At 61.7% G+C, this 12,015-nt stretch overlaps 1 protein-coding gene across 1 annotated transcript in view; it reads left to right on the plus strand.

The window, feature by feature from the left end:
* The first annotated feature begins 1,677 nt into the window (after nt 1-1,677).
* The window catches only part of TAF5 (TATA-box binding protein associated factor 5), a 73,675-nt gene continuing 63,337 nt past the window's right edge, over nt 1,678-12,015 (plus strand). Inside the window, exons 1-3 of the mRNA XM_075352320.1 lie at nt 1,678-2,150; nt 4,060-4,066; nt 5,109-5,337. Coding sequence (XP_075208435.1) covers nt 1,692-2,150; nt 4,060-4,066; nt 5,109-5,337 — 695 coding nt within the window. The 5' untranslated portion in view covers nt 1,678-1,691. The remainder of the gene's footprint in view (nt 2,151-4,059; nt 4,067-5,108; nt 5,338-12,015) is intronic.

Here is a 12,015-nt window from a genome sequence, read left to right on the forward strand (position 1 = left end):
AGCAGAGCTGTCTGGCTGAATGTATCCAGCAGAGCTGTCTGTCTGTATGTATCCAGCAGAGCTGTCTGTCTGTATGTATGCAGCAGAGCTGTGTGTGTCTTTATGTATGTAGCAGAGCTGTGTGTGTCTGTATGCAGCAGAGCTGTGTGTCTGTCTGTCTGCCGGAGAGCTGTGTGTGTGTCTATATGTATCCAGCAGAGCTGTCTGTCTGTATGTATGCAGCAGAGCTGTGTGTGTCTGTATGTATGCAGCAGAGCTGTGTGTCTGTATGTAAGTAGTAGAGCTCTGTGTCTGTATGTATGTAGCAGAGCTGTGTGTGTCAGTATGTATGTAGCAGAGCTGTGTGTGTCTGTATGTAGCAAGCTGTGTGTCTGTATGTATGTAGCAGAGTTGTGTGTGTATGTATGCAGCAGAGCTGTGTGTGTGCCTGTATGTATGCAGCAGAGCTGTGGTTCTGTCTGTATGTATGCAGCAGAGCTGTGTGTGTCTGTATGTAGCAGAGCTGTGTGTGTGTCTGTATGTATGCAGCAGAGCTGTGTGTGTGCCTGTATGTATGCAGCAGAGCTGTGGTTCTGTCTGTATGTATGCAGCAGAGCTGTGTGTGTCTGTATGTATGCAGCAGAGCTGTGTGTGTGTGTGTCTGTATGTATGCAGTAGAACTGTGTGTGTCTATGTATGTAGCAGAGCTGTGTGTCTGTCTGTATGTATGCAGCAGAGCTGTGTGTCTGTATGTATGCAGCAGAGCTGTGTGTGTCTGTATGTATGCAGCAGAGCTGTGTGTGTGTATGTATGCAGCAGAGCTGTGTGTCTGTATGTATGCAGCAGAGCTGTGTGTGTCTGTATGTATGCAGCAGAGCTGTGTGTGTGTCTGTATGTATGCAGCAGAGCTGTGTGTCTGTATGTATGCAGCAGAGCTGTGTCTGTATGTATGTAGCAGAGCTGTGTGTGTGTGTCTGTATGTATGCAGCAGAGCTGTGTGTGTATGTATGTAGCAGAGCTGTGTGTCTGTATGTATGCAGCAGAGCTGTGTGTCTGTATGTATGCAGCAGAGCTGTGTCTGTATGTATGTAGCAGAGCTGTGTGTGTGTCTGTATGTATGCAGCAGAGCTGTGTGTGTATGTATGTAGCAGAGCTGTGTGTCTGTATGTATGCAGCAGAGCTGTGTGTGTGTATGATAGGCCTACATATGTGTGTAAAAAGGTGAAAGTCTAGGACTAATAGCAGCAGTCTACAATTAGATCTTTGATTGTAGTTCCATGAAAAATAAATATTTTGATGACTATCCGGATTTTTGAAGATTTCTGGATTATCGACGGCCAACGGAGGGGGGCGGCAAAAAAAGTTGCTATGCCACTGGTGCCATTGAAAACCATAACTTGTCATACGGAAATGAAGCCTTCACCCGGCTGTGCACGGAGAGATACAAAAGTCACCACTCATGAAAGGAAAGGGGAAAAGAAAAGCAATAAAATGACATGTCCAGTGTGGATGATTTCCATCTAGTTCTAAGGGGGTTAATAATGGCAGCTGCAATGACAGAACCCATGCGCTGCTGACCCCCGCCCTCCTCCTGACTGCGCCTCCCTCCACCTCTCCTCCTGTCAGCGGCCACCAGCCCCCCGGAAGTGACCATAACCACGCCCATGGAAACGTAAAACGCGACGTCGTAAAGAATAAACTCCCGCTCCAAGATGGCGGCGCCGCCAGATGAGGCCAGTGTGTCGGTGAAGGCGGAACCCGAGCTCCTGGAGGACGTGAAGCAGGAGACCCCGGGGTGTACCGACAATGAGGAGGCGGCGCTCGGGAACGGGAATGGAGTTTCTCCGAAGCCCCCGAGTCCCCCGGCTGCGGCCCCGGCAGCGGTCACTCCACAGGCGGGGAGCACGGACGCCCCGGACCGGCAGACGCTGCTGGCTGTGCTGCAATTCCTCAAGAAAAGTAACCTGAAGGAGTCTGCGGACATCCTGCTGCGGGAGACCGGGATCCAGGACGGAGAGGACGCGCAGAGCCTCAGCCCCGAGCAGCGCAGCGAGCAGGACGGCGCCGAGCAGACACTGCTGAGCCGGGTGACGGCGGGGAGCGCGGGAGCGGCCAACAGCGGGGCCGGAGCGGCGGCACCGGGGAAAGGTGAGAGGGGGCGCCGGGGAAAGGTGAGAAGGGGATCAGCGAGAGGGGGCGCCGGGGAGAGGGGGCGCCGGGGAAAGGAGAGAGGGGGATTGGTGAGAGGGGAATCAGCGAGAGGGGGCGCCGGGGAAAGGTGAAAGGGGAATCAGCGAGAGGGGGCGCCGGGGAAAGGTGAGAGGGGGATCAGCGAGAGGGGGCGCCGGGGAAAGGTGAGAGGGGGATCAGCGAGAGGGGGCGCCGGGGAAAGGTGAGAGGGGGATCAGCGAGAGGGGGCGCCGGGGAAAGGTGAGAGGGGGATCAGCGAGAGGGGGCGCCGGGGAAAGGTGAGAGGGGGATCAGCGAGAGGGGGCGCCGGGGAAAGGTGAGAGGGGATCAGCGAGAGGGGCCGCCGGGGAAAGGTGAGAGGGGGATCAGCGAGAGGGGCCGCCGGGGAAAGGTGAGAGGGGGATCAGCGAGAGGGGGCGCCGGGGAAAGGTGAGAGGGGGATCAGCGAGAGGGGGCGCCGGGGAAAGGTGAGAGGGGGATCAGCGAGAGGGGGCGCCGGGGAAAGGTGAGAGGGGGATCAGCGAGAGGTGAGAGGGGAATCAGCGAGAGGGGGCGCCGGGGAAAGGTGAGAGGGGGATCAGCGAGAGGGGGCGCCGGGGAAAGGTGAGAGGGGGATCAGCGAGAGGTGAGAGGGGAATCAGCGAGAGGGGGCGCCGGGGAGAGGTGAGAGGGGAATCAGCGAGAGGGGGCGCCGGGGAAAGGTGAGAGGGGGATCAGCGAGAGGGGGCGCCGGGGAAAGGTGAGAGGGGGATCAGCGAGAGGGGGCGCCGGGGAAAGGTGAGAGGGGGATCAGCGAGAGGGGGCGCCGGGGAAAGGTGAGAGGGGGATCAGCGAGAGGGGGCGCCGGGGAAAGGTGAGAGGGGGATCAGCGAGAGGGGGCGCCGGGGAAAGGTGAGAGGGGGATCAGCGAGAGGGGGCGCCGGGGAAAGGTGAGAGGGGGATCAGCGAGAGGGGGCGCCGGGGAAAGGTGAGAGGGGGATCAGCGAGAGGGGGCGCCGGGGAAAGGTGAGAGGGGGATCAGCGAGAGGGGGCGCCGGGGAAAGGTGAGAGGGGGGTCAGCGAGAGGTGAGAGGGGAATCAGCGAGAGGGGGCGCCGGGGAGAGGTGAGAGGGGAATCAGCGAGAGGGGGCGCCGGGGAAAGGTGAGAGGGGGATCAGCGAGAGGGGGCGCCGGGGAAAGGTGAGAGGGGGATCAGCGAGAGGTGAGAGGGGAATCAGCGAGAGGGGGCGCCGGGGAGAGGTGAGAGGGGAATCAGGGAAAGGAGAGAGGGGGATCGGCGAGAGGGGGCGCCGGCGAGAGGGGGCGCCGGGGAGAGGCGAGAGGGGGCGCCAGGGAGAGGTGAGAGGGGGATCAGCGAGAGGGGGCGCCGGGGAAAGGTGAGAGGGGGATCAGCGAGAGGGGGCGCCGGGGAAAGGTGAGAGGGGGCGCCGGGGAAAGGTGAGAGGGGGCGCCGGGGAAAGGTGAGAGGGGGATCAGCGAGAGGGGACCCGGGGAAAGGTGAGAGGGGGATCAGCGAGAGGGGGCGCCGGGGAAAGGTGAGAGGGGGATCAGCGAGAGGGGGCGCCGGGGAGAGGTGAGAGGGGGATCAGCGAGAGGGGGCGCCGGGGAGAGGTGAGAGGGGAATCAGCGAGAGGGCGCCGGGGAGAGGTGAGAGGGGAATCAGCGAGAGGGGGCGCCGGTGAGAGGGGAATCAGCGAGAGGGGGCGCCGGTGAGAGGGGAATCAGCGAGAGGGGGCGCCGGGGAGAGGTGAGAGGGGAATCGGCGAGAGGTGGGGACGGCCGCCATCTGCAGGGCCGGTGAGGGGGCTCTGGGTAGAGCAGGCCAGGTGAGAGGAGGAAAAAGGGAAATGTGAGTGTGGTGGTGCTGGGGGAAAGGTGGAGCCTGGAAAGGTGAGCGGTGAGCTGGGAAAAGACGGAGCGGTGTGGTGCTGGTGAGAGTTGGGAAAGGGGAAATGTGAGTGGGGGAAGCGAGGGCCTCTGGGAATGGTGAGTGGGGACTCGCTGGCATAGTTTTATTGAATTCCGGCGCACTTGGGGATCTGAGTTAGGCTACTTTCACACATCCGGTTTGAGCAGTGCGGCTCAATCCGGCTGTGAAACCTATGCAACGGATGCGGCGAAAAAAACGCATCCTTTGCATATGTTTTTACATGCGGCCCGTCCGTTTTTTTCCGGTTGTGGCACGCTACTGAGCATGCGCAGTGGAAGAAACCGCATGCGGCGGCCGGATGCGTTTTTTTTCGCATCGCGCCGCATCCGGTGTCCATAGGCATGCATTGAAAAATGCGCCGCAGCGGCCGAATGCGGCGCAATGCGTTTTTTTTGCCGGAGCAAAAAACGTGCCAGGGAACGTTCCATCCGGCCGCCGCATCGGCTAAATCTGCCACATGCGGCAAAAAACGGACCGAACGCAAGCCCATGTGGCACAATACGGCACTAATGTAAGTCTATGCAAAAAAAAGGTTGCGTTTTTTCTGCAGAGCGCAGTATTGTGCCGCAGAGCAAAAACCGGATGTGTGAAAGTAGCCTTATTTTGCTCATACTCGGAGTTCAGGGGTGTATTTCTGTGACGCACTCCAGCATTTCAGAGAAATCCTAGTTTGAAGATCCTGCCAGGAGAGGCCAGATGAATCTTCTCCCCGCTTCGGGTGATTGACAGGTCTCCACGTTTGTACTCTCATTGGTGGAACCTGTCAATCACCTGGAGCGGAGAGCAGCCGTGGCAGATTCATCTTCTCTCCAGCACGGTCTGGCTGCAATCACACATCCAGGCTCCATGTGCTGCTCGGGTTTTTGGGCAGAATGAATCGGCTGACGGATTCTCTTTACAGGCCGGTTGCCTTGATGGTCAGTTTGTATTCGGAGTAGTTACATAAAGCTTTCATATGTCATTGTAACCATCTGGATTTTATTTTTCTCTCTTCAGTTCCACTGATTAGCGGCCCCCCAAGATCAGCCGGACGTCAGTGCTGTCCTTTCTGCATACACCCAGCAAGGGGATCCAGCCCTGTACGAGGATTATTACAGTGGCCTGAAGAGGTTCATTGAGTCTGTCCTGGACTGTCACCGTGCGGAGCTGTCTCAGTTATTCTACCCACTGTTTGTACACATGTATCTGGAGCTTGTCTACAACCAGCATGAAAGTGAAGCCAAATCTTTCTTTGATAAGTGAGTACAATGACCGGGGAAGTCAGCCCGACTACTATAAAGGTACCGTCACACTAAGCAACTTACCAGCGATCCCAACAACGATAGGGATCGCTGGGTAAGTTGCTAGGAGGTCGCTGGTGAGATGTCACACTGCGACGCTCCAGCGATCCCACCAGCAACCTGACCTGGCAGGGATCGCTGGAGCGTCGCTACACGAGTTGCTGGTGAGCTCACCAGCACCCCAGTGACAAGCCCCCAGCACCGCGTGGAAGATGCTGCGCTTGGTAACTAAGGTAAATAATCGGGTAACCAACCCGATATTTACCTTGGTTACCACCGTACGGAGCTACACGTGCAGAGAACAGGGAGCAGCGCACACTAAGCGCTGGCTCCCTGCTCTCCTAGTTACAGCACACATCGGGTTAATTACCTGATGTGTGCTGCAGCTAAATGTGCACAGAGCAGGGAGCAGCGAACACTGCTTAGCGCTGGCTCCTTGCTCTCCTAGTTACAGCACACATCGGGTTAATTAACCCGATGTGTGCTGCAGCTAAATGTGCACAGAGCAGGAGCCGGCACTGACAGTGAGAGCGGCGGAGGCTGGTAACAAAGGTAAATATCGGGTAACCAAGGACAGGGCTTCTTGGTTACCCGATGTTTACATTGGTTACCAGCCTCCGCAGAAGCCGGCTCCTGCTGCCTGCACATTCAGTTGTTGCTCTCTCGCTGTCACACACAGCGATCTGTGCTTCACAGCGGAGTTCGGGGGAGAGGGGGGGGGGGGCGGGCCGCGCGGAGTTCGGGGGAAGCGCGTGGAGTTCGGGGGGGAAGCGCGCGGTGCGCGCGAGTTAGGGGAACCGCGCGGAGTTAGGGGAAGCGCGCGGAGTTAGGGGAAGCGCGCGGAGTTAGGGGGAAGCGCGCGGAGTTAGGGGAAGCGCGCGGAGTTAGGGGAAGCGCGCGGAGTTAGGGGGAAGCGCGCGGAGTTAGGGGGAAGCGCGCGGAGTTAGGGGGAAGCGCGCGGAGTTAGGGGGAGCGCGCGGAGTTAGGGGGAGCGCGCGGAGTTAGGGGGGGGAGCGCGCGGAGTTAGGGGGGGAGCGCGCGGAGTTAGGGGGGGAGCGCGCGGAGTTAGGGGGGAGGCGCGCGGAGTTAGGGGGGGAGCGCGCGGAGTTAGGGGGGGAGCGCGCGGAGTTAGGGGGGGAGCGCGCGGAGTTAGGGGGGAGCGCGCGGAGTTAGGGGGAGCGCGCGGAGTTAGGGGGGAGCGCGCGGAGTTAGGGGGGAGCGCGCGAGTTAGGGGGGAGCGCGCGGAGTTAGGGGGGAGCGCGCGGAGTTAGGGGGGGAGCGCGCGGAGTTAGGGGGGAGCGCCGCGCGGAGTTAGGGGGGAGCGCGCGGAGTTAGGGGGGAGCGCGCGGAGTTAGGGGGGAGCGCGCGGAGTTAGGGGGGAGCGCGCGGAGTTAGGGGGTGAGCGCGCGGAGTTAGGGGGGAGCGCGCGGAGTTAGAGGGGGAGCGCGCGGAGTTAGGGGGGAGCGCGCGGAGTTAGGGGGGGAGGCGCGCGGAGTTAGGGGGGGAGCGCGCGGAGTTAGGGGGGGAGCGCGCGGAGTTAGGGGGAGCGCGCAGGACGTCGCCGCCGCGTAGGTTCGGGGGGGGGGGGCGCGCTTAGTTCGGGGGGGGGGAATTCGGGGGAGGGGGGGGGGTTTCGCGTGGAGTTAGGGGGGAGCGCGCGGAGTTAGGGGGGGAGCGCGCGGAGTTAGGGGGGGAGCTGCGCGGAGTTAGGGGGGAGCGCGCGGAGTTAGGGGGGGAGCGCGCGGAGTTAGGGGGGGAGCGCGCGAGTTAGGGGGAGCGCGCGGGAGTTTAGGGGGGAGCGCGCGGAGTTAGGGGGGGATGCGCGCGGAGTTAGGGGGGGAGAGCGCGCGGAGTTAGGGGGGAGCGCGCGGAGTTAGGGGGTAGCGCGCGGAGTCCTGGGGGGGGGGGAGGACGTCGCCGCGCGTAGTTCGGGGGGGGGGGGGCGCGCTTAGTTCGGGGGGGGGAAGTTCGGGGGAGGGGGGGGTTTCGCGTGGAGTTCGGGGGGGGGGGGGGTGTTGCGCGGAGTTCGGGGGGGGTTTTGCGCGGAGTTCGGGGGGGGGGGCGGCGCGGAGTTCGGGTGGGGGGGCGCGGAGTTCGGGGGGGGGGGGAGGACGTCGCCGCGCGTAGTTGGGGGGGAAGCGCGCTTAGTTCGGGGGGGGGAATTCGGGGGAGGGGGGGGGGTTTCGCGTGGAGTTCGGGGGGGGGGGGGGTTTTGCGCGGAAGTTCGGGGGGGTTTTGCGCGGAGTTCGGGGGGGGGGAGGCGGCGCGGAGTTCGGGGGGGGGGCGCGGAGTTCGGGGGGGGGGAGGAGGACGTCGCCGCGCGTAGTTGGGGGGGAAGCGCGCGGAGTTCGGGGGGGGGGGAGGAATTCGGGGGAGGGGGGTTTCGCGCGGAGTTCGGGGGGGGGGGGGTTTGCGCGGAGTTCGGGGGGGGGGGGCGCGCGCGGAGTTCGGGGGGGGGGCGGCGCGCGCGGAGTTCGGGGGGGGGGGGGTTGTGCGCGGAGTTCGGGGGGGGGTGTTTTGCGCGGAGTTCGGGTGTGGGGGGGGCGCGCGCGGGAGTTCGGGGGGGGTGGGGGCGCGCGCGCGAGTTCGGGGGGGGGGGCACGCGCGCGATGTTCGGGGAGGCGCGGCGCGCGGAGTTCGGGGGGGGGGAGGGGGCGGCGGCGCGCGGAGTTCGGGGGGGGGGGGGTTGCGCGGAGTTCGGGGGGGGGGGTTTTGCGCGGAGTTCGGGGTGGGGGGGGGGCGCGCGCGGAGTTCGGGGGAGGGGGCGCGCGCGCGGAGTTCGGGGGGGGGGCGCGCGCGCGCGGAGTTTCGGGGGGGGTGCGCGCGCGCGGAGTTCGGGGGGGGGGGGCGCGGAGTTCGGGGGGGGGGGGCGCGCGGAGTTCGGGGGGGGGGGGTTTGCGCGGAGTTCGGGGGGGGTTTGCGCGAGTTCGGGGGGGTGCGCTGCGCGGAGTTGGGGGGGGGGGGCCGCGGAGTTCGGGGGGGGGGGCGCGAGTTCGGGGGGGGGTGGGGGGGGGCCGCGGAGTTCGGGGGGGGCCCGCGGAGTTCGGGGGGGGGGAAGCGCGCGGAGTTCGGGGGGGGGAAGCGCGCGGAGTTCGGGGGGGTTTCGCGCGAGTTCGGGGGTGGGGGGGGGGGGGTTTTCGCGCGGAGTTCGGGGGGGAGTTCGGGGGGGGGGGGGTTGCGCGCGGGAGTTCGGGGGAGGAGTTCGGGGGGTTTCGCGCGGAGTTCGGGGGGGGGGGTTCGCGCGGAGTTCGGGGGGGGGGGGGGGGGCGCGGAGTTCGGGGGTGGGGGGGGGTGGGGGCGCGGAGTTCGGGGGGGGCGAGTTCGGGGGGGGGGAAGCGCGCGGAGTTCGGGGGGGGGGGGGTGCGCGCGGAGTTCGGGGGGGCGCGGAGTTCGGGGGGGGGGAAGCGCGCGGAGTTCGGGGGGGTGGGCGCGGAGTTTGGGGGGTGGGGGGTGGGCGCGGAGTTCGGGGGGGGTGGGCGCGCGGAGTTCGGGGGGGTGGGGCGCGCGGAGTTCGGGGGGGAGGGCGCGCGGAGTTCGGGGGGGGGGCGCGCGGAGTTCGGGGGGGGTGGGTGGGCGCGGAGTTCGGGGGGGGGGTGGGCGCGGAGTTCGGGGGGGGGCGGGCGCGCGGAGTTCGGGGGGGAGGGGGCGGGGGCGTGGAGTTCGGGGGGGGCGCGGAGTTCGTCGGGGGGGGGGAGGGCGCGGAGTTCATCGGGGGGAGGCGCGCGCGGAGTTCGGGGGGCGGAGCGGAGAGACGTCAGTGCCGCGGTCTGCATGGCTGGGGACGTGTGTGTGTGTCTACATGCGGAGTGCGGAAGGGAGCGGAGCGCGAGGGGGCGGAGCCGAGCGGGGCTGTGGAGCTGAGGACATCAGTTCCGCGGGGACTGCAGGGCTGGGGACAAGTGAGTGTGTGTGTGTGTGGGTGTGTACACACACAGAGTGCGGGAGGGGGCGGAGGCGAGTGGGGAAGTCTCGGCCTCCTTGCACACTGTATCCAGGGTAAATATCGGGTAACTAAAAGCAAAGCACTTATTGCTTGGTTACCCGATATTTATCTTGGTTACCAACATACACCGCTTAGCGCTGGCTCCCTGCACCCGTAACCACTGTAAATATCGGGTAACTAACCAAAGCGCATTGCTTGGTTACCCGATGTTTATCCTGGTTACGGGGGCAGGGAGCCAGAGAAAGCATGCGCAGCAAAATCCTATGGATCGTGCTGCTCAAAAAACGCTACAGGCTGCATTGCTCCCGCCCGTGCGGTCAATTAAAAAAACGACTGACCGCGACGCAGCGGATGCAATGCAGCATCATCAGTCACAATCCGTCACTAATAGAAGTCTATGGGGAAAAAACAGGATTCCTGCAAAATATTTTGCAGGATACCGTAATTCCTCTAGGCGACGGATTGTGACTGATGCAAAACAACTTAAGTGTGAACTTAAAACACAAAAAAACTGAGCTGTAACAAAGGTTCAATAAACATGCAACATTACAAGCATGTGAATTGCAGCCTCAAGACTAGAAAAAAACCAAAGGAGAAAAATTGTAGGAAAAATACCCTGACTATAAATAAATAAATTGCAAGTGCTTAATAACAGGGTACTTAGTATATACATTTTTGCAAAAAGGTAAGAAGCTGTCTCACCTCGTCACGGTGTACCCATCTGAGACAGTCCCTAACCTACTAAAGTTAAAAACATATTCTGTACCTGACTTGTGTCATGTCCAAAACTACAATATGAATGGTAAAGTGGTCAGTTTTGGACATGACACAAGTGTAATGCTTTGTGTGGCCTCCGGAAGGCAGTAGCTATACACCCAATCGTCTGGGTCTCCCAATGGCCACACAAAGCATTACACTAAAAAGTGTAAGGCCCCTCCCCTTCTGGCTATACACCCCCAGTGGGATCACTGGCTCACCAGTTTTCGGCTTTGTGCGAAGGAGGTCAGACATCCACGCATAGCTCCACTGTTTAGTCAGCAGTAGCTGCTGACTATATCGGATGGAAGAAAAGAGGGCCCATATAGGGCCCCCAGCATGCTCCCTTCTCACCCCACTGGTGGTTTGTAAGGTTGAAGGTACCTATTGCTGGTACGGCGGCTGGAGCCCACATGCTGTTTTCCTTCCCCATCCCCCTGAGGGGCTCTGAGGAAGTGGGATCTTACCGGCCCCAAAGCCCTGAGGCCGGGCTCCATCCACAGACCCATTGAACCTGCTGGATGTGGAGCGGGAGTGCCGTTCAGGGACATGGCCCTGCACCATTCAGGTACTCTGTGTCCCCGTACACACAGGCACAGCACACTCCAGACTTGCTGGGTGTGCTAGTGCGCCGGGGACAGTAAAGGGTTACAGTCACTGCAGCCTAGCTGAGTGACTTTATTTATTGGGAACTACCGCGCCGGACGCTCCGGGAGCGGCGGCGCGGCTGGGACTTGTAGTGCGCCGGGGACTTAGCGCCGACCGCGCTTTTACGGCGGCGGCGCTCATAAATCCAGTCCCCGGCTTTTGCGGCCTAGCTCAGCTTCGTTCCCGCCCCCACCCTGTCAATCAGGGTAGGGGAGAGACGCTGTACAGTCAGCAGCGCCGAGGGCTGGAGCCTTATTTACATGCTCCAGCCCTCTCACTAGACACTGTGGGACGCCGGTTTCCCGCTCTGACTTGGGGCACGCCCACGGCCCGCCCCTACTCACACGAGCCGGAGAAGGACGCCGGCAGCCATTCCTGCAGCCCGAGCTGAGAGAACGGACTCTGGGCAACCAACAGGAATAGGGCGACCACACACCCGCTTATAGGCGGGCGGTAAGCGGCACCTGGGGTGCTGACACTAAATACCGCAGTTTGTCTATTTGTATTTAAGTACACTGCATAGGTCGCTATTTCGGGCTATATGCCCTCTTAGATGGCGACACATCAGCAGCAGGAAAGCATGGGTGCTACGGCACAGGCTTTCTATGCTGCTTGTATTGCACGTACTGAAGTGTTCATGTGTATTTATGCTTGTATGCTATACACTGCACTGTACGGTCACTAGTCTTGGCTATATTCGCCATAGAATGGCTAGACTACAGCAGCAGAAAAGCAAGGGTGCTGAGGCACAGGTTTTTTTCTATGCTGCTTGTATTGCAGGTGTTGCAGTGTTCATTTGTACTTATGCTTGTATGCTATACATTGCACTGTATGGTCGCTATTCTGGGCTATATTCCCCTAGATGGCTAGTCTACAGCAGCAGAAAAGCAGGCTTTCTATGCTGCTTGTATTGCATGTGCTGCAGTGTTCATTTGTACTTTATGCTTGTATGATATACATTGCACTGTACGGTCGCCATTCTTGGCTCTATAAGTCGGCAGCAGCATATAAGCAACACAGGCTTTCGATGCTGTTTTTGCTGCATGTGATACTGTTCCACGGCACTGCTCCCCATTGGGTGCAATGCTCCCCTGTAGCACTTGGTCAGCCGGGGTCTCTACTTGACGTGGCCAAAAGAACCACCTCTCAACCCTGTCCAAGGACAGGGACGGAGTTGCAATGGGATAGAGACTTGCAGTCCGGACAGGCCATGGGCAATCTGGATCATTGCTCCCTGGCCACCCTCACTTGGATTAAAAATCGGTGCTCCGGGGGGGTCCCAGGAGGCT

The sequence above is a fragment of the Anomaloglossus baeobatrachus genome, chromosome 5, assembly GCF_048569485.1.
Source record: "Anomaloglossus baeobatrachus isolate aAnoBae1 chromosome 5, aAnoBae1.hap1, whole genome shotgun sequence".
In the NCBI taxonomy this organism is placed as follows: domain Eukaryota; kingdom Metazoa; phylum Chordata; class Amphibia; order Anura; family Aromobatidae; genus Anomaloglossus; species Anomaloglossus baeobatrachus.